Source organism: Chiloscyllium plagiosum, unplaced genomic scaffold (genome assembly GCF_037043375.1).
Source record: "Chiloscyllium plagiosum isolate Xiang-an unplaced genomic scaffold, Cpla_swu_hap1 HiC_scaffold_25, whole genome shotgun sequence".
Lineage (NCBI taxonomy): Eukaryota > Metazoa > Chordata > Chondrichthyes > Orectolobiformes > Hemiscylliidae > Chiloscyllium > Chiloscyllium plagiosum.
This window is the reverse complement of record NW_028270163.1, coordinates 19,436,644-19,462,375: the sequence shown is the minus strand read 5'-3', so window position 1 is coordinate 19,462,375 and position 25,732 is coordinate 19,436,644. Positions and strand designations below refer to the sequence as shown.

General features: G+C 41.5%; 1 protein-coding gene across 1 annotated transcript in view; it reads left to right on the top strand.

Annotated features, from left to right (window-relative positions):
• Positions 1-13,187, top strand: part of qtgal (queuosine-tRNA galactosyltransferase) — a 385,611-nt gene extending 372,424 nt beyond the window's left edge. Inside the window, exon 12 of the mRNA XM_043714488.2 lies at positions 11,227-13,187. Within this exon, the coding sequence (XP_043570423.1) occupies positions 11,227-11,307 (81 nt within the window). The 3' untranslated portion in view covers positions 11,308-13,187. The remainder of the gene's footprint in view (positions 1-11,226) is intronic.
• The last annotated feature ends 12,545 nt before the right edge of the window (positions 13,188-25,732 follow it).

Sequence of the window (25,732 nt, the reverse complement as noted above, 5' to 3'; positions counted from 1 at the left end):
TTCCCTACTTTTGTATTCAATTCCCCTCACAATAAACAATAATGTTCTCTTAGTTATCCTAATTACTTGGTATATCTGCAGAATTACATTTTTGCAATTAATTGCTCAAACTAATCCCTCTTCATCTCAGAGCTCTGCAATCTCCCACCATTTAGATAAAACGCTTCTTTTTAATCCTTCCTGTCAAAATGAACAATTTCATTGTTTCACTTCATTTGTCAGAGCTTTGTCCATTCACTTAACCTATCTATCCCTTTGTAGTCGCTGTATGTTGTCTTCCAACTTACTTTATTACCTATGTGCCATCAGCAAATTTAGCAACCATATTTTAGGTTCCTTCATCCAAATCAAAAATTCACTTAAATTGTAAAATGCTAACACCCCAGTCATGATTTCTGTGGCATACCACTCATTAAATATTGCCAACCAGGAAAGGACTCATTTATACCTACTTGCTGTTTCCTGTGAGCCAGCCAATTTCCTATCCATGCTAATATGTTACCTCTAACACCATGAGCTTTTATTTTCTGCAATAACCTTTCATGTGGTATCTTTTCAAGGGTCTTCTGGAAATTTAACTGCACGAATTCCATCGGCATTTATTCCTTTAAGCACAGCACGTTACTCCTTCAAGCAACAAATTGGAAAACTGTGATGTCCCTTTCACAAAACCATTTTGATTCTGACTAATTAGTTTGAATTAGTCTTAATAATATTTTCTAATAGTTTCTCCACGATTGTTCACATTTTTTCTTCACATTTCTTGTCATATTTGACAACAGCAGAGATTCTGCAGCTTAGAAAATAATAAGCTTCAGCACCTTAATCAATGACATAGGAAGGGAAAAGGTTGAGATTCTGAAGAGAGTTGGGCAGGAATTTAAAAAGGAGATCGTCAAGAGTAGTAATATCTGAATTACTCCTGGCGCTGTGAGCTAGTGAGGGCAGGAACAGGGGGATAGAGCAGATGAATGCATGGTTGAGGAGCTGGTGTCTGGGAGAAGGATTCACATTTTTGAATCATTGGAATCTGTTCTGGGGTCGAAGTGACCTGGACAAGGAGGACGGATTGCACCTAAATTGGAAGGGGACTAATATACTGGCAGGGAGATTTGCTAAAGCTGCTTGGGAGGATTTACACCAGTAAGGTGGGGGAGGGGGTGGGACCAAGGGAGATAGTGAGGAAAGAGATCAATCTGAGACTGATATAATCTGAGACGAAGAACAAAGGTGAGTTGAACAGTCAGGGCAGGCAGGGACAAAATAGAGAACAAGGTAGTCTGATAAATTAAACGGCATTTATTTCAATGCCCTAAGTTCATCTGCCTTCCTTCAATAACGGAAGGCAGATGAACTTAGGGCATGGTTAGGAATATGGGACTGGGATGTCATAGCAATTACAGAAACATGGTTCAGGGATGGACAGGACTGGCAGCTTAATGTTCCCGGTTACGTATGCTACAGGAAGGATAGAAAGGGAGGTAAGAGAGGAGGGGGAGTGGCATTTTTGATAAGGGATAGCATTACAGCTGTGCTGGGGGAGGATATTCCCAGAAATACATCCAGGGAAGTTATTTGGGTGGAACTGAGAAATAAGAAAGGGATGATCACCTTGTTGGGATTGTATTATAGACCCCCCAGTAGTCAGAGGGAAATTGAGAAACAAACTTGTAAGGAGATCTTAGCTATCTGTAAGAATAATAGGGTAGTTATGGTAAGGGATTTTAGCTTTCCAAACATAGACTGAGACTGCCATAGTATTAAAGGTTTAGATGGAGAGGAATTTGTTAAGCGTGTACAGGAAAACTTTCTGATTCAGTATGTGGATGCACCAACTAGAGAAAATGCAAAACTTGACCTATTCTTGGGAAATAAGGCAGGGAAGGTGACTGAGGTGTCAGTGGGGGAGCACTTTGGGGCCAGCGACCATAATTCTATTAGTTTTAAAATAGTGATGGAAAAAGATAGACCAGATCTAAAAGTTGAAGTCCTAAATTGGAGAAAGGCCAATTTTTATGTTATTAGGCAAGAAGGTGGGCGGCACGGTGGCACAGTGGTTAGCACTGCTGCCTCACAGCGCCAGAGACCCGGGTTCAATTCCTGCCTCAGGCGACTGACTGTGTAGAGTTTGCACGTTCTCCCCGTGTCTGCGTGGGTTTCCTCCGGGTGCTCCGGTTTCCTCCCACAGTCCAAAGATGTGCAGGTCAGGCGAATTGGCCATGCTAAATTGCCCGTAGTGTTAGGTAAGGGGTAAATGTAGGGGTATGTGTGGGTTGCGCTTCGGCGGGGCGGTGTGGACTTGTTGGGCCGAAGGGCCTGTTTCTACACTGTAAGTAATCTAATCTAATCTAAACTTTCAAAAGCTGATTGGAGGCAGATGTTCGCAAGTGAAGGCTGGAAAATGGGAAGCCTTCAGAAATGAGATAACAAGAATCCAGAGAAAGTATTTTCCTGTTAGGGTGAAAGGAAAGGCTGGTAGATATAGGGAATGCTGGATGACTAAAGAAATTGAGGGTTTGGTTAAAAAAAAGAAGGAAGCGTATGTCACGTATAGACAGGATAGAAGAGTATAACGGAAGTAGGAGTATACATAAGAGCGAAATCAAGAGGGCAAAAAGGGGACATGAGATAGCTCTGGCAAATAGAATTAAGGAGAATCCAAAGGGTTTTTACAAATATATTAAGGACAAAAGGGTAACTAGGGAGAGAATAGGGCCCCGCAAAGATCAGCAAGGCAGCCTTTGTGTGGAGCCACAGAAAATGGGGGAGATACTAAATGAATATTTTGCATCAGTATTTACTGTGGAAAAGGATATGGAAGATATAGTCTGTAGGGAAATAGATGGTGACATCTTGCAAAATGTACAGAGGAGGAAGTGCTGGATGTCTTGAAACGAGTAAAGGTATATAAATCCCCAGGACCTGATCAGGCGTACCCGAGAACTCCGTGGGAAGCTAGAGAAGTGATTGCTGGGCCTCTTGGAAGGAGCGCCAGGCCCTTCTTCAGGCCATTCCTGAAGAAGGGCCTGTGCCCAAAACGTCGAATCTCCTGTTCCCTGGATGCTGCCTGACCTGCTGTGCTGTTCCAGCAATAAAGTTTCAACTTTGATCTCCAGCATCTGCAGACCTCACTTTCTCCTTGCTGGGCCTCTTACTGAGATATTTGTATCATCGATAGTCAAATGTGAGTTGCCGGATGACTGGAGGTTGGCAAACGTTGTGCCACAGTTTAAGAAGGGCGGTAAAGACAAGCCAGGGAACTATAAACTGGTGAGCCTGACCTCGGTGGTGGGCAAGTTGTTGGAGGGAATCCTGAGGGACATGATGTACATGTATTTGGAAAGGCAGGGACTGATTAGGGATAGTCAACGTGGCTTTGTATGTGGGAAATCGTGTCTCACAAACTTGATTGAGTTTTTTTGAAGAAGTAACAAAGAAGATTGATGAGGGTAGAGCAGTAGATGTGATCTATATGGATTTCAGTAAGGCGTTCGACAAGGTTCCCCATGGGAAACTGATTAGCAAGGTTAGAACTCATGGAATACAGGGAGAACTAGCCATTTGGATACAGAATTGGCTCAAAAGTATAAGACAGAGGGTGTTGGTGGAGGGTTGTTTTTCAAACTGGAGGCCTGTGACCAGTGGAGTGCCACAAGGATCGGTGCTAGGTCCTCTACTTTTTGTCATTTACATAAATGATTTGGATGCGTGCATAAGAGGTACAGTTAGTAAGTTTGCAGATGACACCAAAATTGGAGGTGTAGTGGACAGCAAAGAGGGTTACCTCAGATTAAAACAGGATCTTGACCAGATGGGCCAATGGGCTGAGAAGTGGCAGATGGAGTTTAATTCAAATAAATGCGAGGTGCTGCATTTTGGGAAAACACATCTTAGCAGGACTTATACACTTAATGGTAAGGTCCTAGGGAGTGTTGCTGAACAAAGCGACCTTGGAGTGCAGGTTCATAGCTTCTTGAAAGTGGCATCACAGGTAGATAGGATAGTGAAGAAGGTGTTTGGTATGCTTTCCTTTATTGGTCAGAGTATTGAGTACAGGAGTTGGGAGCTCATGTTGCGGCTGTACAGGACATTGGAATATTGCGTGCAATTCTGGTCTCCTTCTTATCGGAAGCATGTTGTGAAACTTGAAAGGGTTCAGAAAAGATTTACAAGGATGTTGCCAGATGTGGAGGATTTGAGCTTTAGGGAGAGGTTGAATAGGTTAGGGTTGTTTTCCCTGGAGCATCGAAGGCTGAGGGGTGACCTCATGGAAGTTTACAAAATCATGAGGATCATGGATAAGATAAATAGACAAAGTCTTTTTTAAAAGGCATCTGATGGTTACCTGAACAGGAAGGGTTTGGAGGGATATGGGCTAGGTGCTGGCAGGTGGGACTAGATTGGGTTGAGATATCTGGTCGGTATGGACGAGTGGACCGAAGGGTCTGTTTCCGTGCTGTACATCTCTATGGCTCTATGACTGTACACAGAGTGTAAATTAGATTGTAAGCACGAAAAGGTTCTGCAAAGTGAAGCAGATTGCTCCAGGGATTCTTGGCTCACTTCTGTTTGGTCAGAGTCAGATTATGTTTGCATTGACTGAAGGAATTTTGCATCAGTGTAAATTCACCCTCAAATAAAGGGGTTAACATTCTCGAAATTAGATAAATGAATTTCACAGCTATTCACCTTCGAACAGTTGAAATCTTCCTCAGAGGGACAGAAAATCTTACAAAAGAGCAACAAATGTCTGAGAAAGGTATGTTAAATCTTGTTGCTTATTTACAAACACTCCAAGATGATGACATTATGGAAAGGAATTATCCTGTAATTCATGGGTAAATTAACAGTATATCTTCTAACACTACTCTCTTAGAGTGAAATTTTATTCAATTAAGTTTTACAATGTTTGGGAAAATATGTGAATTAGGGTCACTCGTGACAGTTCTTCAGAAGCCAAGAACTGAGTTTGATTAATAATCCTTCAGAATTATTGTGTAATCTTTGATGTATATGTAACAGCATTGCATGTACCAGGGTTACATGGGTGAGGAGCGAGTTATAACTTGCAAAGAGAAGCTTATAGCAGGAACCTGATAAGCTTATGTTTGGATAAATAATGAACCCAACTGAAGGAGGGATGGTCGAGGTCATGCTCAGAAGATAAATGACCAATTAATGGGCACTTAAACTGCAACTTTAAGCTAATAAAAGATAGTGACTTCCTTCTGGATGTTGTTCCTCTGATCGAACTGTTTGTGACCCATGGGGCTTATTCAGTGGCTGAATCAGCCCACCAAGTCTGCTGCCCTGGTCCACCTGCAGTCCTTAACTCGACCTGGTGCTGTTAGGATTGAAGAACTCGAGAGTGTGGTGCTGGAAAAGCACAGCAGGTCAGGCAGCATCTAAGGAACAGGAGAATCAGGCCTCATTCCTGATGAAGGGCTTTTGCGCGAAACGTCAATTCTCCTGCTCCTCGGATGCTGCCTGACCTGCTGTGCTTTTCCAGCACCACACTCTCAACTCTGATCATCAGCATCTGCAGTCCTCACTTCCTCCGGATTGAAGAGCTAGCAACTCTCCAGTTGGCCTGTTGCCTCTTATAGGACTTGGAAGTGAGGCAAACCCTCCGACAACAGACACTTTACAACCGACTGTCATCGCATTGCATCGAGTGAAAATGGCCAGGGTGGGGTTTTTTCCCCCAGCTTTCTAGCCATGGACAGGACCACAGGTTTTGACAATAAACTCAGCATAATGTGTACAAAATAGTGACTGTTTACAGCATCCCACTACCAGTAGAGTTGGGTTTCTGTTATTGTTTATAATATATGTATGAAGGACCAGAAATACGACAATGATGTTCAAACAGAAGTAGAGATAGGAAATGTCAATTTACATTGGCAGAAGAATCACTGATTTTAAAAAACCAGAGAGGGCTTGATGAAATGCATTTTCCTCCAGCTTGCGACTGAATCTATTATTCTCTGCAAAAGAGGGGTTTTGGTGGTACATTCAATCAATCAGGGCTTTCCAAAAGGAACTGGATAATTATCTTAACAAAAAGGATTTGCAGAGCTACAGGGTAAAGGGAGAGGAGTGGGGCTAGCTGAGTTTCTCTTACAAGGAGCCAGCATGAACATGAAAGACCAAATGGCCTCCTTCAATTGTTGCCACCATTCTGGAGACTTTTTTAAAACTGAGGAGCTTAAATGAAAGGCCAACTCCTATTGTGTCAGCACCAAAATTAGAAAGAGTATGAAATACAAGATAATTGAATGATAACAATAAAACTTGCAATAGCATATAGCAGAGGGATTGAAGGATGTGAGAGGGGGCACATTGTACAAATGAGCTTCCATTTTAAATCTTTAAAACAGGACTGAGAGAAAAATGAAGGGAGTTATGATAGAAATTTACAGAAAGCTGACAAGTCTGGGTAGAGTGGACATGGAGAAGATTTTCCCACTGGTAGGGGAGACTAGGACCCAAGGGCAAAGTTCAGAGCAAAGAGATGACCCTTTAGAACTGAGATCAGGAGGAATTTCTTCAGCCAGAGAGTTGTTAATCTGTAGATCTCTTTTCCACAGAAGTCTGTGGAGGCCAAAAGTATATCTAAGAGGTTCTTGATTGGTAAGGGGATCAAGAGTTATGGGAAAAGGCAGGAGAATGGGGTTGAGAAACATATCAACCATGATCAAATGGCAGAGCCTACTCAATGGGCCAAATGGCCTAATTCTGCTCCTTTGGCTTGTGATCTTAAAGACAGTGAAACAACCAAGTAGAGCCTCCATTAAGAACATTTCAGATTTGCTATACTGCGATACTATGTCAGCGGGAATGGGACATCTGCATATCATACCAGCAGTACTAGGGCCTGTACTTACTAGATTACAAACAAAATGAGTTCACGGCTTTTAAATCTATCACAAAGGGGATACAATCCACACAGCAACAGTGACAAAGAAATATGTTGAGCTTTTAAACTCTATATCTTGGCATAATTTGGCAAGAAAAAAATCCAAATAGAAGGGCCAACCACAATGGACTCTGAAAGACCTCAATCTGTTTGAAATTCTGCTTTTTGTAAATGACCCATATTTTTGTTTAGTTTGGAAATTAAGATGCAACTTTCAACCAACTTTAAATATTTAGTATATGGAATAGAATCTGTTGGTTTAGTCATATTGAACCCATCTGACTAATAAAATCCATCATTAAAATATGTGAGAGTGCATTTTTTGGAAGGCTTTTCAATAACTGGGAGGTGGAATCCAATTGGGCTTTGCACTGATGTCAAATGAAGGTCATTGGCATTGCTTATTTTAATCAGATTGTTTTTCTTGTTCTAACACATTCACCTAAAAAGACACATGTAATTCACAGGAGCCTTTTACTCATAATATCAGAGTTTTTCACAGCTGTCTTCCATGTAGATTGTGGACTGCATTAACACACTGTATATTGCACAATATTTTCCAGAGCTCACCTTCCTGGATTAGCAAGTGTTTTATTTGTGACAGCCTGCAGCATGCTTTTAAAACTTAATTTATGTAAATCAGAATGAAGTGAAACTGGATGTTGGAAATCTGAAATAGGAAAACAAGCTGCAACAAATGACTCAGCATCTCAGGAAAATAGATTGCCCTATTTTCTCTTTTCAACTTTCCTGCTGCAGCTTGAGTGTGAATTGGACTGACTTCAGCAGTCAAGTGTTTGAAACGGTAGTTCTGTGTCTTACATGCTCGGAGCATTGCCCTGTGACCAGGTTGAACTCTTGCGCTTTCTGATTCTGTCCCCTCCCACCATCAGTTAAGTCTGCACTAACATGACATCCGTGATAGCAGGTGAGAAACCCCAGCAGAAGTAAAATAATCTGATCAGACTTTATGAAAAAAGACAGAATGCTCTGACACAAAATTAGAAAATTCATTGCTTTCGTTAACTGGATTCAAAAGTCAATGCTCAGATTGAAGGAGGCACTGTTGTAACACATTGTTCCAAATTGAATATGGCAATCCTTGGTATCACATTAAAGCCTACCAGGACGCAATTGCTATAATGCATTTTCCCTTGTTAATAACTTAGCGTATTCTGTAATTTAATTTGATAGAGAGCCACTTCAACTCGTCAGTAGTTTCTAAGATGAAAGAGAAGTTACATATTGAAGGTAGTCATATGAGCTTCTGCCACACCCTTTCAAACTCGATTGGATTTCTCACAACTTAAGAGTTTCCTACAACAGGAATACATGAGCATAATTGTAAATTTAATTACTGTCAGAGCTCCTGGGCAGTAGAACAGGACAAAGTGATAGAAACGACCGTAGCGATTTAATAGAGAGCTAAGTTTTCTTTGTATGGATTTGCAGGCAAATGAATTGAATTGCACATGGTTTAACTTCAGATGCCTTTTCTCTCACAAAGCATGAACTTTAAACAGGCCCAAATCTAGGGCACTGAGTCAGAGCTATTCAAGGCCTCATATAAACCACCAGTTCCAAAACGAAGTGTCTCATATTTTAACTAACTGCCTGTCTTGACATAGATTTTTTTTATTTGAGTTTCAGTGTTAACTTTAGAAATGTCTGCAGTTGGCTGAAACCTCAAGCTACTGTACCATCCTCTCTAGATCATTAATATAACAGGAATAAAAACAGGTATCTGTCACGTCATTCCCTGTGGGTTTCATTTAAGAGCACAAAATATTACATTAATAAAATAGATGGATTAAATAATACAAATAAAGAAACAGCCACTGTTTTAAAGAGATCACAATATTGTGATGCGTTGTGCATTGCTCTGGGGCCCAATGTCACAAACATTAGTCAAACAGGCCAATAAGAGTTCTGTGCTTGTAAAATCCAAAATTTTGAAGACTAAATTTTCTTCCAGAATTTTCTATAATAGTCAATTGTCAGCTGACCAATAAAGGAAAGCATGCCAAATACCTTCTTCAGTATCCTATCCACCTGCGACTCCATTTTCAAGGAATTATGAACCTCCATTCCAAGGTCTCTGTTCAACAACATTCCCCAGGACCTTACCATGTATAAGTCCTGCCCTGTTCTGCCTTTCGAAAATGCAGCACCTCACATTTATCTAAATTAAACTCCATCTGCCACTCATCAGCCCATTGGCCCATCTGATCAAGATCCCACTGTACTCTGAGATAACCCTCTTTGTAGCCACATCCACTACATCAGCTGCAAACTCATTAACCATACCTCCTATATTCACATCCGAATCATTTATATAAATTAAGAAATGACAATAATTGACAGTGATAGGAAACAGAATAATGTTTAATTGATATTTTTTCAGGCTGAAGGAATTCAGGGTTCAGTATTGGGTTCTTTGCATTTCCTGAAATGTATGCTATAGATCTTGGTGTGCAGGGAACTATTTCACAGTTTGAGAATGACCGTTTGAGAATGACACAATACATGGAGAAATTGTAAACTTTGAGGTGGAAATTGTAGAATATCTAGAAGGATATTGACAAGGTGATGGAGTGAGCAGATAAGTGGCAGATGAAGTTCAATTCAGAGAAATATTAGGTGACACACCTCAATACAAAAAATGGATACAGTATAACATAAAGTGTACCATTCTAAAGGGTGTGCTGGAGCAGAAAGAGAGCTGTGTACATGCGTAAGTCATTAAAAGTGGCAGAACAGGTGGAGAGTACGGTCAATAAAGCACACAGTATTCCAGGCTTCAGTAATAGGAGCATTGAATACAAGAGCAGGGAGGTTAAGATTTAACACTGGCTAGACCTCAACTAGAGTATTTTCTGCAATTCTGGGCACCACAGTGAAGGAAGGATTGGCGAGAATGCAAAATTGTTTACAAGAACAGTTCTAGGGATGGGAAACTTCAGTTATGAGAAACAAATTGAAGTAATTAGGTAGTGAAGATTAGAAGGAGATTTGATAGAAGATTTTAAAATAATGAGGGACCTGGACCGAGTAGATAGGAAGAAAGTGTTTCCACTCAGAAACAGATTGGGAATCAGACGGTGTCGTACTGAAGTGTTTTGCAAAAGAAGCAAATGGGAGGTGTCATGGGCGGCACGGTGGCACAGTGGTTAGCACTGCTGCCTCACAATGCCAGAGACCCGGGTTCAATTCCCGCCTCAGGCGACTGACTGTGTGGAGTTTGCATGTTCTACCCGTGTCCGCGTGGGTTTCCTCCGGATGCTCCGGTTTCCTCCCACAATCCAAAAAAAGATGTGCAGGTCAGGTGAATTGGCCATGCTAAATTGCCCATAGTGTTAGGTAAGGGGTAAATGTAGGGGTATGGGTGGGTTGCGCTTCGGCGGGGCGGTGTGGACTTGTTGGGCCGAAGGGCCTGTTTCCACACTGTAAGTAATCTAATCTAATCTAAAAAAAAACTGTTTTCACACAGTGAAAAGTTAGGATCGGGAATGCACTGCTTGGTATTGTGTGGAGGCAGGTTCATTTGAGGCATTTAAGAGGATAATTATTTAAATAGAAACAATAAGTAGGGTTGCAGGGAAGTAACAGGATATTGGCACTTAGTCAGATGGCTGAGCGAGCTGACAAGGACGTTAGGTAGAATGGCTTTCTCTAGCACTGTAACAACTCTGTGATTCATTTCACAAAGGATGTTAAGAGCTTCCACTGGACTGAATGGCAATGGGCTTATAGCTCTCTACGGGACAATTACATTATAGAGAGAAGGACTGATGCAGCTGCTGAGGTGATAAAATCCTCAGTAAGCACATATTAAAATGAAGAGGAATTAAAGGATTAGCCAGAAAGTTAAAGGGAACATATTGTTAACTGACTGAGATGGATGTAAACCACCACCCAAGTGAATGAAAGTGAGGCAGTTTAGTGATAGAATTCTTCAAATCAAGAGTATAATTATAACCAAGCTCACAACAGCCAGCTATTCTGTTGTTTTTGAGCTTTCACAGTTCTTCTGAAAAGCAAACTATTCAAACCTAAATTACAGCTGCCCACTCACAGTGGGAAACTTGTCAAAGAGTAGTGTTCTTGCTCTCAAATCTTTGGCTTCTCAAGATGATTCATACTAGTCTGTATATTTTTCAATAACTGAGGATAGAGTTAAAGCTTCCAGCATATTGATGCATTGCCAGGTTTCAAGATGGATTAGCTTTGCACTTATGTCATTGATTGTGTGATGAGACGCAGGGCTGGGTTTGACTTGTGCGATCTGACATTTCTTGTTTTGGCAGGACCTGACAGGTGGAGGATTTGAAGGAAACTTGAATTCACTGATGTTGAAGGAAGGTTTGGAGTACTATCATTTCAGCTAAGGACCCCTGCTACTACTACTATATCGTTGACTACACCAGTGCCTGCAGGAAGATAGAAAGTAATTTTGTCTCATTACAGATTTTATTACAGTTAATTCAACATGAGGTTGAGTTTGTTTGAGAAGACTTTTCAGTGGGGCCTTGTGTTTCTGGTAATGCTTTGGTGACATGGTTCATGCTTGCAGTTGAACTCATAGATCACATTGAACTAAAAAGTGTCTAAGTGACATTAATAATTACCAGAAAATTCTATTCAAAAGAATAAAAGTTCTACTCCAGCAGAACCTTTTAAACCTATGACCACTACCCTGGAGAAGGACAAAGGGCAGCAGATACATGGGAACACCAGCAAGCTACCCTCCAAGCCACTATATCGCTGCTCTGCCAAAACCATAAAACTCACTTCCAAAAGCATTGTGGGTGCATCTACATCACAAAGACTTCAGCGTTTCAAGAAGGCAGCTCATTGCTTCCTTCTCCAGGGCAATTGGAGATGAGCAATGAACGCTTGGCTGGCTGCCAATCCTCACATCCCTTCAATGAATACTGAAAACAAACTTGCATTTTAGAATATTCTTCACAACCTGTGTATGTCTCATTTTAAAGCCTTTTTTTAAAAAGGTGTGTTCTAGCCAGGTTCTTCTAAGGAATTTATTTTGCTGATAGATTTTCAAGCATCATTGTTTACAGCATTGATCAGACTCATGGGATTTCTTTCCTGGCTTCCTTCCTGCAGTATTGTATTTTGAACTTCAATGTCGATTTACAAATAAAATCTAACAGGAGTAAGAAACTCTGATCAGGGCAAAAGATGTCCAACACTATAATGGAGTAATATCCCAAAGTGTATGGATTCCAAGCAGGTAGAAACGTAATTTGCACGCAGAGAACCAGCAGTTTGTAATATGTCCTTGTTCAGTTAGAAAGCCATCCAGTTTATGCTGGCCTTTCAATTCAAGGGATGACAGTGGGGGTTGAATCTAAAAGTTCCACCTCCAATTCTCCCATTTCGAATGAGTTCTCTGGCTCTGTTCTGAAAGGCTGTAAACCACGCACAGGAAATGTCATCAATGCCAAAAGAATCCCACAGTCTTGGCAGCACAAGGTTGAGAAACATCATTTTCTCCCAAGCCACTCCATGTCCTCACTCCTTCTGCCATGAAAGGGTGGAATAGAACCGTTCCGGTGTTTTGTGGATTGCATCATTGAACTAATCCTGCTGATGGTATGCAACCACCACTCCAGTTTCGGTGGAAGCAGCTCTTTCATTCATGAGTGTGCATACTCTGCAGACCCTGATGACTACACCATGGTACATATGAAATGCTGTAAGAATGAAGTGTTCACATTCAGGCCTCCCTCAATCAGATCACAGACATACAGAACTACTACATGGCTTTTCTTGCCAAACCTGGAGAATGAATCGCCCTTACAAACCTTGGATAATTGCAGCCGGAGCCTTGTCTATCATCTTGAATGCCTCCTGGGCAGTTGTACATGTGACACATCACTCAAGGAGGCCAGAATCAAACTGGTTGAGCAGCCTTTAGTTTTGGTGACAATGAGGTGAGTGTTTGAATTATTGCACAAAAGAGAGATGAAAAAGCAGATTACAGTCTTGTACACTCACACACACGTATTATTGCAATTATATTGGCGACTTAGTTTTGTTTAAGTATATGTGATGATTTTTGTTGCCGTCTGTTATTCTGTTGGCTACAGTTAATGTGGTAATAGATATTCACAAGCCTTCTGGGTATGTCCTTCCATTCTGAAAGATGTCTATTCTGCGTTTCATTCCTGGATGTGTCTATGTATGTACATTGGTCAACCCTTTGTTGTAAAGTGAATAACACAAATAAAAGACTATTTAATAACAATGTGAAGAATTGCGTAACATATCATTTAAATCACTGTTTAGTCAAACTCCTCCTCAACTGGTATCAAGTTTTATCAAAAGGAAATCTGAAAGAGCATTGGCTAGTACTTAGAAGGCCTAAATATACATGTGTCTTCTGTGGGACATTTTATCAAAAACTAACATTGCACTTCAAACACCGGGAGTGAGAAAATGAGGGATTTGGAACACAGACAGAATCCAGTTCTGCTGGGCTTACAATCTGTTTATTCTGGGCCTTTGAATTCCATGCCATAGAGTCATAGAGATGTACACCATGGAAACAGACCCTTCGGTCCAACCTGTCCATGCCGACCAGATATCCCAACCCAATCTAGTCCCACCTACCAGCACCTGACCCATATCCCACCAAACCCTTCCTATTCATATACCCATCCAAATGCCTCTTAAATGTTGGAATTGTACCAGCCTCCACCACTTCCTCTGGCAGCTCATTCCATACATGTACCACCCTCTGCATGAAAACGTTGCCCCTTAGGTCTCTTTTATCTCTTTCCCCTCTCCCCCTAAACCTATGCCCTCTAGTTCTGGACTCCCTCACCCCAGGGAAAATTTATCTATTTATCCTATCCATGCTCCTCATAATTTTGTAAACCTCTATAAGGTCACCCCTCAGCCTCAGATGCTCCAGGGAAAACAGCCCCAGCCAGTTCAGCCTCTCCCCATAGCTCAAATCCTCCAACCCTGGCAACAGCCTTGTAAATCTTTTCTGAACCCTTTCAAGTTTCACAAAATCTTTCCGAAAGGAAGGAGACCAGAATTGCACACAATATTCCAACAGTGGCCTAACCAATGTCCTGTACAGCCACAACATGACCTCCCAACTCTTGTACTCAATACTCTGACCAATAAACGAAAGCATACCAAACACCTTCTTCATTATCCTCTGCTTGCGACTCCACTTTCAAGAAGCTGTGAACCTGCAGTCCAAGGTCTCTTTGTTGAGCAACACTCCCTAGGACCTTACCATTAAGTGTATAAGTCCTGCTAAGATTAGCTTTCCCAAAATGCAGCACCGTGCATTTATCTGAATTAAACTCCATCTGCCACTTCTCAGCCCATTGACCTATCTGATCAAGATCCTGTCGTAATCTGAGGTAACCCTCTTCGCTGTCCACTACACCTCCAATTTTGGTATCATCTGCAAACTTACTAACTGTACCTCTTATACTCGCATCTAAATCATTTATTTAAATGACAAAAAGTAAAGGACCCAGCACCGATCCTTGTGGCACTCCACTGGTCACAGACCTCCAGTCTGAAAAACAACCCTCCACCACCACCCACTGTCTTCTACCTTTGAGCCAGTTCTGTATCCAACTGGCTAGTTTTCCCTGTATTCCGTGAAATCTAACCTTGCTCACCAGTCTCCCCTGGGGAACCTTGAGAGTGGGAGCCAGAGACTTACAGGAAAAATATGGTGCCTTTAGCTACTTAGGACTTGAGAGGGCAGTGATAGAGGGGGTAGGAATCAGGGATTTAAAGAAAGACAGATTGGGCTAGAATGGACTTAGACCCCGAGTGCCCTCACAGGTCCCGCTGACCAGGCAAAAATGTACAAATGATCCTGTTCACAGGATATAGGATGGAAATTTTTTGACTGCAGCTAGCGCAATCATGCATCCCACCCAACCCTGCCCTGCATTGGCAGAACAACCACCAGGAGTTTCCAAGTCATTGCCCCTTTGGCAGATTTTGGAGGAACAGTACTAGGTGTCACTTGCCCTAGTTTGTCTACACATTGCACACTAAGGATTATTAATCGTGTCACACACACCAGCAACTTTTCTTGACTTCAACATGGTTTGATGCGATAAACTGTTGGAGGGTATTAGTTGGCTGAAGTCGATGTCTGCTTTTGTGATTCAGAAGATTGTGTGTCGGCTAAAATTCGGATTGTCTAGATTATATAGTTGCATGTTAGTTCATTGCATTATGCTCTGTAAACCCATATGATATTTGCAATTTTATATAATCTATATTCACCATGAACAGAGCTGAGCAATCCTACAACCAGTGAATCAGATCAAAGCTCCGAAATCCTCCAGTGTCAAGTCGTGAAAGCAGGTGGATGATTAAACAAAAAGCAGAGGAGGCCGTTTCACAAATATTCCTATCATCAATGATGATGAAACCAGGTCATCAGTGCAAAAGACAAGGCTGAAATATTTGCAACCATCTTTAATCTTGGGAGGTGGTACCCAACATCACAGACAGCCAATTTGATAGATCCATGCGATATCAAAAAATGAGTGAAGACACTGGATGCTGCAAAACCTTGAGGCTTGAGCTGAAGACTTGTGCTTCAGAACTAGCCATGCCCCTAACCAAGCTGTTCCAGGACTGAAATCTACACAAGAACATGGAAATTTGCACAGCAACGCCATGTCCACAAAAATCAGCATAAAACCAATCCACACACTTATTGCCCTATCTCCTGGAAATCATCATCTGAATGGTGGAAGGTGTTTCTGATAGTGCCACCGGTTGACAGTAATGTTAAGCAGCTCATAGATGGTCAGCCTGGGTTCCACGAGGACAATTGTTTTCCGAATCCCTTCATCCTTCTACAAACATAAAACAAGAGCTGGACACGTCCAGCAAGACCTGGACAATATAAGTCTTAGGCTGATAATCAATAAGTAACATTCACATCACACAAGTGCTAAGCAATGATCAAATCCAACAAGGAAACATCTGAAGCAAACACAGAAAATACTGGAAAAACTTATCAGGTCTGGCAGCATCTGTAGAGAGAAAAACATTCGAGTCAGGTATGACTCATTTTCAGAACTCTTGAAGAAAGAATCAAGCTACCATCCTTTGTTATTCAATTACAGTACCATCCCTGAATCCTATTAACATCCTGCAGGTTACATTTGAGCAAAAACTGAACCAGACCAGCCATATACATGCTATAACTACAGGAGAAGGTCAGAGGCTAGGAATCCTGCAATGAGTAACTTATCCCAAACCCATTATCTACAAGGCACAAGTCAGGGAGTGAGATGAAATACTCCCCACTCGCCTGGATGAATATGATTCTCTATGCACTCAGGGAGCTTGACCACTATCCAGGTCAAAGAAGCCTATTTGCTTTGAACCCCTTCAAATATGTTAAACATTCCAGTCATCATTATCATCTCTCCATGGCAGTAGTCTGAGCGGTACACAAGAGGCACTGCAGCAACTCACACAGGCTCCTTCTGCAGCAACTTCCAAACCTACAAGCTCCAGTACCTAGAAAGACAAGGACAACTATTGCATAAGAACAATACAATCTGCAAGTTCCTCTCCAAGTCACACACTATCTCACCCTGGAACAATATCATCTGGTACTTCTTGCCGCAAATGGTTATTTTATTCACTGTTGGAATATGAGTATCGCTGGCTGGCCAGCATTTATTACCCATTCTTTGTTGCCCTTCAGAAGGTGGTGGTGAGCTGCTTTCTTGAACTGCTGAAGTCCAGGTGCTATGGCTTGACCCACAATGCCATTAGGGAGGGAATTCCAGGATTTTGACCTGGCCACAGTGAAAGAAGGGTGATTTATTTCCAAGTCAGGATGGTGAATGATTTGGAGGGGAACTTGCAGGTGATGGTGTTCCGATGTATCTGTTGCCCTTGTTCTTTGAGATAGAAGTGGTTGTGGGTTTCGAAGGAACTGTCTGAGGATACTTGGTAAATTTCTGTAGTGCATCTTGTGTATAGTTCTGCTGCTAATGAATGTTAGTGATGGAGTGAGTGAATGTTTGTGGATGTGGTGCCAATGAAGTGGGCTGCTTTGTCCTTGATGGTGCTGAAAATGTGTTGCTGGAAAAGCGCAGCAGGTCAGGCAGCATCCAGGGAACAGGAGAATCGACGTTTCGGGCATAAGCCCTTCTTCAGGAAGGGTTTATGCCCAAAACGTCGATTCTCCTGTTCCCTGGATGCTGCCTGACCTGCTGCACTTTTCCAGCAACACATTTTCAGCTCTGATCTCCAGCATCTGCAGACCTCACTTTCTCCACTTTGTCCTTGATGGTATCAAGCTTCTTGAGTGTGTAGGAGCAGCACTCATCCAGGAAAGTGGGGAGTATTCTATCACACTCCTAACTTGTGCCTTGTAGATGTTGGCCAGCTTTGGGGGGTTAGAAGGTTAGTTACTCACCTCTGACCTGCTCTTATATCCACTGTGTTTATGTGCTGAGTCCAGTTGAGTTTCTGTCCTGTGGTAAACCCAAGGATGATGATAGTGGGGGATTGATGGAAAGTAATACCGTTGAATGACAAGGGACAGTGGTTAGATTATCTTTACTGGAGATGGTCATTGCCTAGCATTTGTGTGGCGCACATGTTATCTGCCACTTATCAGCCCAAACCTGAGTCTGTTGTATTTCAATATGGACTTCTTCAGTATTTAAGGAATTGCAAATGGTGCTGAACGTTGTGCAATCATCGGCAAATATGTCCACTTCTGACCTTATGATGAGGGAAGGTCATTGATGAAGCAGCTGAAGACAGTTGGGCCTATAATACAACCCTGAGGAACTCCGGCAGAGATGTCCTGGAGCTGAGATGACTGACATCCAACAATCACAACTACCTTCCAATATGCCAGGTATGGCTTCAACCAGAGGAGATTTTGCCCCTGATATCCATTGATTGCAGTTTTGCTAGGGCTCCTTCATGCCACACTTGGTTGAATCATGCCTCAGTGAATCTTGCAACTTATTAGCCTATGTCTAAGCCTTTTTATCCAAGTCTTGTTGCATATGGACACAGATGGTTTCAGTTTCTGAGGAATCACAGATGATACTGGACATAATTACACTATCAGCAACTATCCCTACTTCCAGCCTAATGATGGAGGGAACGTAATTGGTGGAGTAAATGAAAATGTTAGGGCTAAGACATGGCCCTGAGGAAGCCCTGCAATGATGTTCTGGGGCTGAGCTTAGCCTCCATCAATTACAGAATCCTGGAACTCACTTCCTAACAGCTTTACTTACACCACCGCCATTCACTACCATTTAGAGACAACAGCAGCTCAAGAATGTAGCTCACCACCGCCTTCTTAAGTGCAATCAGGGAAGGACAGAAGTGCTAGCCTTACTGGTGACACACAAGATTCATGAAATAATATTTATAAATTACTTTTAAAAACAAAATTGGCAACAATTCACCTCAGTGACAGGATCAAATAAAACTCTTTACTTTTTAAGCTTGGGAACATAATTTGGAAGAAATATCACACGTTGCAATCATCACATTAAATGCAGATGGTTTACTTGTCGGGGACATCAGACTCATGTTCCAGCATGAACACCCTTCAGGCTTTTAAATCAGGTGTATTCAAAATACATTTATGAATCATGCTTTGTAATGAAAGGTTAAAGTTTGCTGAGTCAATGCGTTGGAAAGGTGACATAAATCTGTGGTTTAAGAGTGTATTCATGTCCTCCTATCAGCATTGTGATCTTTCCTTTCAACAGTAACTGTTAAGTACCCAGCAGCTTGCAACATCAGCTTTCCAAACCTGCTCATATTGATGAGTTTTGAACTGATATACTCACACACTTGCCCTGTATTAGCGCATACATGATTCAGTGCTTGGTTGTTCTTTTTCTAACCACTTTTAATTTTCTACCACAGTGCAACAACAGAACATTGCTGTATTGTGAAATCCTTCCACAGACATTCAAAGGATTTAAGTGTAAAGAAAATTCAAATGAAACAAGTAATATTTTTAAGGCTGAAGTTTATAGTTCATTGTGTATCCTCAAAAGAAAGCTTAGAGATATGATTGCATAATCTGCAGAAGAGGTAAATAAAGGTAAATTAAAACATTATTTTTGCACAATTACCATTGCCCCAATAAATATAAAATTAGTTTTTTTTTGAGTGCCCTTTAACATTTTCATGACTTCTGCCATAGATTTCTTTTAAGGGATTGGACTGCTCCATATCTGATACAAGTGGATGAATGGACAGCAGGTGACTCACTGTCATTTTAAAGCCACATGACCATCCCTGATGACAGTAGCTATGAGCAATTAAAATCTGCTTCATGTTGTGTATGGTTCTTACCATATTTTGATGCTATTGCTCTTGGTTGGATTCAGTCTTGAATTCTAGAGATGTAAGACCATAATAGCGTTGACACACTACACTATTCATATCTCACCTTGATAATAGATATCTCCAGAAGCTGCATCTCACAGCAGACCACTCAGTCCAAACTGTTCCAGCAGCATTTGTCATCCACACATCAAAGACCATAAGACATAGGAGTGGAAGCAAGGCCATTTGGCCCATCGAGTCCACTCTGCCATTTAATCATAGCTGTTGGGCGTTTCAGCTCCACTTATCTGCACTCTTCCCATAGCCCTTAATTCCTTGGGACATCAAGAATTTATCAATCTCTGCCTTAATGACATCCAATGTCCTGGCCTCCACTGCGCTCCGAGGCAATGAATTCCACAATCTCTGGCTGAAGACACATCTCTTCATTTCCATTCTAAATTGACCCCCTCTAATTTTAAGGCTGTGTCTACAGGTCGTAGTCTCCCCGCCTGACAGAAACAATTTCCCAGCATCTACCTTTTCTAAGCCATACATAATCTTGTAAGTTTCTAATAGATTTCCCCTCAACCTTCTAAACTCTAATGAATACAATCCCAGGATCCTCAGCCGATCTTCATATGTTAGGCCTACCATTCCAGGGATCATCCGTGTGAATATCCACTGGACACGCTCCAGTGCCAGTATGTCCTTCCTGAGGTGTGGGGCCCAAAATTGAACACAGTATTCTAAATGGGGCCTAACTAGAGCTTTATAAAGTCTCAGAAGCACATCACTGCTTTTATATTCCAACCCTCTTGAGATAAATGACAACATTACATTTGCTTTCTTAATCACGGACTCAACCCGCAAATCAACCTTTAGACAATCCTGGACTCGCACTCCCAGGTCCCTTTGTACCTTGGCTTTATGAATTTTCTCATTGTTTAAAAAATAGTCCATGCCTGTGTTCTTTTTTGCTAAGTGCAAGACCTTGCACTTGCTCACTTTGAATTTCATCAGCCATTTTCTGGACCACTCTCCTAAACTGTCTAAATTTTTCTGCAGCCTCCCCACCTCCTCAGTACTACCTGCCTGTCCTCCTAACTTTGTATCATCTGCAAACTTCACCAGAATGCCCCCACTCTCTTCACCCAGATCATTTTTATATAAAGTGAACAGCTGCAGCCCTAACATTGAACCCTGCAGGACCCCACTTGTCACCTGTTGTCATTCCGAAAAAGAACCTTTATCCCTACTCTCTGTCTTCTGTCAGACAACCAATCCCCAATTCATGCAAGTAGCTCACCTTGAACACCATGGGCCCTCACCTTACTCAGCAGCCTCCTGTGAGGCACCTTATCAAAAGCCTTTTGGAAGTCTGGATAGATAACATACACAGGGTTTCCCTGGTCTAACCTACTTGTTACCTCTTCAAAGAATTCTAACAGATTTGTCAGGCATGACCTCCCCTTACTAAATCCATGCTGACTTGTTCTAATCCGACCCTGCACTTCCAAGAATTTAGAAATCTCATCCTTCATGATGGATTCTAGAATTTTACCTACAACCGAGGTTAGGCTAATCGGCTTATAATTTTCCATCTTTTGTCTTGATCCTTTCTTGAACAGACTTTCCCTGACTCCAGTGATTTTTGAAAGATCACAGTCAGCGACTCCGCTATTTCCTAGCCAGAACCCTAGGATGTACCCATTGGGACCATCGATTTTTAGACCTTTTAGATTTTGTAGCACTTCCTCTTTTGTAATGGCTACCATACTCAACTCTGCCCTCTGAGTCTCCTTAATTGTTGGGATATTACTCATGTCTTCCACTGTGTAGACTGACACAAAGTACTTATTAAGTTCTTTGGCTATTTCCTTATCTCCCAGCACTAGCCTTCCAGCATCAATTTGGAGGGGCCCAATTTCTACTTTTGCCTTTCATTTGTTTCTTACGTATTGAAAGAAACTTTTACTATCATTTCTAATATTACTGGCTAGCTTACCTTCATATTTGATCATCTCGTTCCTTATTTCTCTCTGTGTTATCCTCTGTTGGTTTTTGTAGTCTTCCTAATCTTCTGATTTCCCAGTGCTCTTGGCCACTTTATAGGCTCTCTTTTCTTTTGATACATTTCCTGACATTTTTTTTTATCAACCATGGCTGTCTAACCCCTCCCCAGATAATCTTTCTTTTCTTTGGGGCGAACCTCTGTACTATGTCCTCAATTACACCCAGAAACTCCTGCTATTGTTGCTCTACTGTCTTCCCGACTAGGCTCTGCTTCCAGTCGATTTTCATCAGTTCCTCTCTCGTGCCCCTAAATGCATCTTTATTTAACTGTAACACCATTACATCTGATTTTGCCTTCTCTCTTTCAAACTGCAGACTGAACTCTACCATATTATGACCGCTGCTTCCTAAGTGTTCCTTTACTTTAAGATCTTTTATAAAGTCTGGCTTGTTACATAGAACTAAGTCCAGAAGGGCCTGCTCCCTTGTGGGCTCCATCACAAGCTGTTCCAAACCCAAATTGTCCTTGTCCAACTCTGTTTCCATTCCACCTCTCTTCTTGTAGGTTTTCCTCAGAATCAGTGCCGTGTTAGTGACACAACTATGGCACCCACCTTTGTTCAAGTGCAGATATAATAGGCAATTGTGTGATTTACAACAAGACTAAACTCTGCCATAAATCCATAGCAGTTGTACCATGCCCATTGTGACGCTCACCAAAAGATCAAAAACAAGCTCTTTCAGGATCACCAGTGATTACAAATCCAACACAGAAACACTGCTTTGTTGTATGTGAGTAATACTACGCTGACAGGGTCCTCTAAAATGATTCTGAATTGGTAATTGCTCAGTAGGTGGTCTCTGATTAGGGAAGGGTCTTAACACTCTCACTGGGAATCAGTTGAACATGTTTTATTTAAAATGAGGAAGTGGATTTTTTGACAGAGGAATGTCACATTGTTTCTGTAAAATAGTTCAAAGTCACTGGGTAGATATTAGCATAGTCATTATTTATGAACTGGAAGGCTTGGTGCTAGTTAAAACATTTACAGACCAAAATGACAACAACTGTAGGCTTCCAAATAAAATCTATGGATCCAGTATCTTTGATAAGCTGCTACTCTCATAGGGTTGGTTCTTGTTAGAGCTCTTGGCTTTCTGCTTGGGAGTCCAGGTGCAAATTCCACCAAAAGTATATTAGCTCCGGAAGTTGAGTTTTCTGTTCAAGTCTTTCATCAAACTTTTGTGCATTATTTCTTAGAATCTTTTTTTTAAATTGCAAAATATTCCCTGATGTACTTAAGTATGGTAACTTGATGCAGTTCAATGACACATTTGAAATTGGGTTTTTATAAATTTTGTCATCAAAGTGTCAAATTCATCAAGTGATGAGTACCCTGACTTTGTGATAAAAAATGACCCTCGTAAATTCTGCAGAACTATTTACACATGTCATGAGCGTACAGTAGTCAGCTTCTCAATAAATTAATTATATATTGAATAGTTTTTAAAAACAGGTACCAATTCATAATTCTGCACACAGAAAAAGACTTCGTTTCGACAGCCTACTTGAGAGCTTAGATGAGAGTGGTGCTGGAAAAACTCAGCAAGTCAGGCAGCATCTGAGGAGCAGGAATATCGACGTTTCGGGCAAAAGCCCTTCATCAGGAATGAGGCTGGAAGCCTGGGGGTGTGGAGAGATAAATGGGAGGGGGGTGGGGCTGGGGAGAAAGTAGCTGAGAATGTAATAGTTGGATGGAGGTGGGGGTAAAGGTGATAGGTCGGAGAGGAGGGTGGAGCGGATAGGTGGGAAGGAAGGTTGATAGGTGGCTTCAGTGGAACCCCATTAAAGTAATTCCAATGATACGGGGACACAGCCACTTTGTAGTTGGGGCCAGATTCCAAACAACATTGTCTATTTAAGCTAAGTATGTTGAATGTAAATTTATGCTTGAAACTCCTCAGTTTTCTGCATTGGATTGACTAATTTTGTACAAATTGCAATAGAAATGCTAGCACAGCCTAGTGGATACAACCATTTCATTTGCTTATATTGTTTATACCTTTTATACATTTATATCCCTTACACCTATTTTCAAGTTTAAAGTGAATATACTAGTGAATGGAAGTATGGAAACTAAATGGTGATAATATCAGGACCGTGTGTAGTGAGGGGCAGAAAAACCTAAGAATTCCTCAAAGTCAGTTTCCTTTAATAACTATGAACTAAGATAATGACAATCCCAGCTTCATAGAATCCCTGCTGTGTGACAGCTGGCCATTTGGCCCATCTAGTCCACACTGACCCTCCTAAGAGCATCCCACCCAGACCCAACCGTGTCCCCAAAACCCTGCATTTCCCATGGTTAATCTGCCTACCCCGCACATCCCTGCATGCTACGGGCAATCCACCTAACCTGCACATCTTTGGACTGTGGGAGGAAACCCATGTAGACACGGGGAAAATGTACAAACTCCACATAGACAGTCACCCAAGGCTGGAATTGAACCTGGGTCCCTGGTACTGTGAGGCAGCAGTGCTAACCACTGATTGTGGATGTGAATTTGCTGCAGTTCTCCTGGCTCACTGTGACACATCCACCAGAAGTCTCCAGCAAGTTTTGGAGTAAGTTTCAAATTGGATAATCAGAGACCACAGCAAACTAACTCAGCTCTTCAGGACCAAATATGCCGTGCCAAGAAAACTTTTATTGTACCCACTTGGCCCAACATCTGATGGTAAGGTGGTTGACAACTAAGTGGTTATAGACAGCCTCCATATAAATAAGCTTATCATCAGTAAAATCGACCTTTTAGTCACTAATACTGGGTTATATTTACATGGGTACGCTGTAACAGGAAAAGCTGCTAATATTTTGAGCAAGGAACCAGACAGGCCTTCTGAGACCACAATCAATTTGCCAACATTCAGCGAAAGTGGACTCACTCTCTGTCTCACTGGACCTTCATGCACACCTGTCTCCGGGAGTGCTTTTGGCAAGATGGGTTTTGGAGGAGTGGTTCTCAGTATTGAGGGAGGCTATTCCTTGGGGTAGGGAGTATAGCCTTCCCACATGCTACAGAAACATTCCTCCTGCTGCTGATGAATTATTGGACTGTGGGGAAGACATCTGGAACATACAAAGTCTGAAACATTGCAATGGGACCACTTCCACATGAAATAATATTTGTTAAATAATTATTTTCTTATATAATTATAACTAGTAGTTTTACTCTTTCTCATGTAGATTATTGTATATTTTGCATGTTTATGGTTTTGTTGGACTAAGGTCCAACTTAATAATGGTTTTGTAAAATAAATTGTGTTTGGTCTTAAACAATTAAAATCATTTATTCTTAACAAACTATTAATTGCATTAAACTGTTGCACATAAGAATCACACAATAAAACATTATCCGTGATTACAGGGAGGGAAACACTAAGGACAAGTTATAAATACCTAACACCATTCCATTCTATTATTGTGTTTATTTAGTCAATATAGTTAATTACTAAATATAGAACAGTGTATTTCCTCTCTTACCTATGATTCAACATTATCCCTCTTGATAGGATATGGCCAAATGATCCTTTAAGTGACAAACGGGACAATGCTGGATCTTACATTAAAAACCACAGTACCTCTTGACTCCAAAACACCTTCTGAAACTAATTTGTGATAGACTATTAGATTGTAAAGATGTTCCTTTTTGAAAATTTGCAGTAATGTGCAAAATTGCTCAAAAGCTGTGAAGTAATGTTGAAAAGCAAAATTGCTTCTTCAGTTCTGTCAGGGGTTGATCCAAGCCAGCTGGGTTCTGAGTAAAGCAAAACATTTCTCTTTGAGGGAAGATCCAAGAGTCAATTAAGGATCTAAAATGAGAGTCAATGACAAGGGCAATTGTGAATTACCTCAGGGTAAGACAGGGATCCAGAGCTTTTATAGAGTCTTAAAGTCAGATGCACAGCACGGAAGCAGACCCTTTGGTCCAATTTGTCTATGCCGACCAAGTATGCTAAACTAATCTAGACCCATCTGCTAGCACTTGGCTCATATCCCTCTAAACCCTTCCTATTCATATACCCAGCCAGATGCCTTTTAAATGTAATTGTACCAGCCTCCACCACTTCCTCTGGCAGCTCATTCCATACACGCATCACCCTCTGTGTGAAAATGTTGCCCCTTAGGTCTCTTTTATATCTTTCCCCTCTCATCCTAAACCTATGCCCTCTAGTTCTGGACTCCCCGACCCCAGGGAAAAGACTTGGTCTATTTATCCTATCCATGCCCCTCATAATTATGTAAACCTCTATAAGTTCACCCCTCAGCCTCTGATGCTCCAGGGAAAACAGCCCCAGCCTGTTCAGCCTCTCCCTATAGCTCAAACCCTCCAACCCTGGCAACATCCTTTTCTGAACCTTTTCAAGTTTCACAACATTCTTCCAAT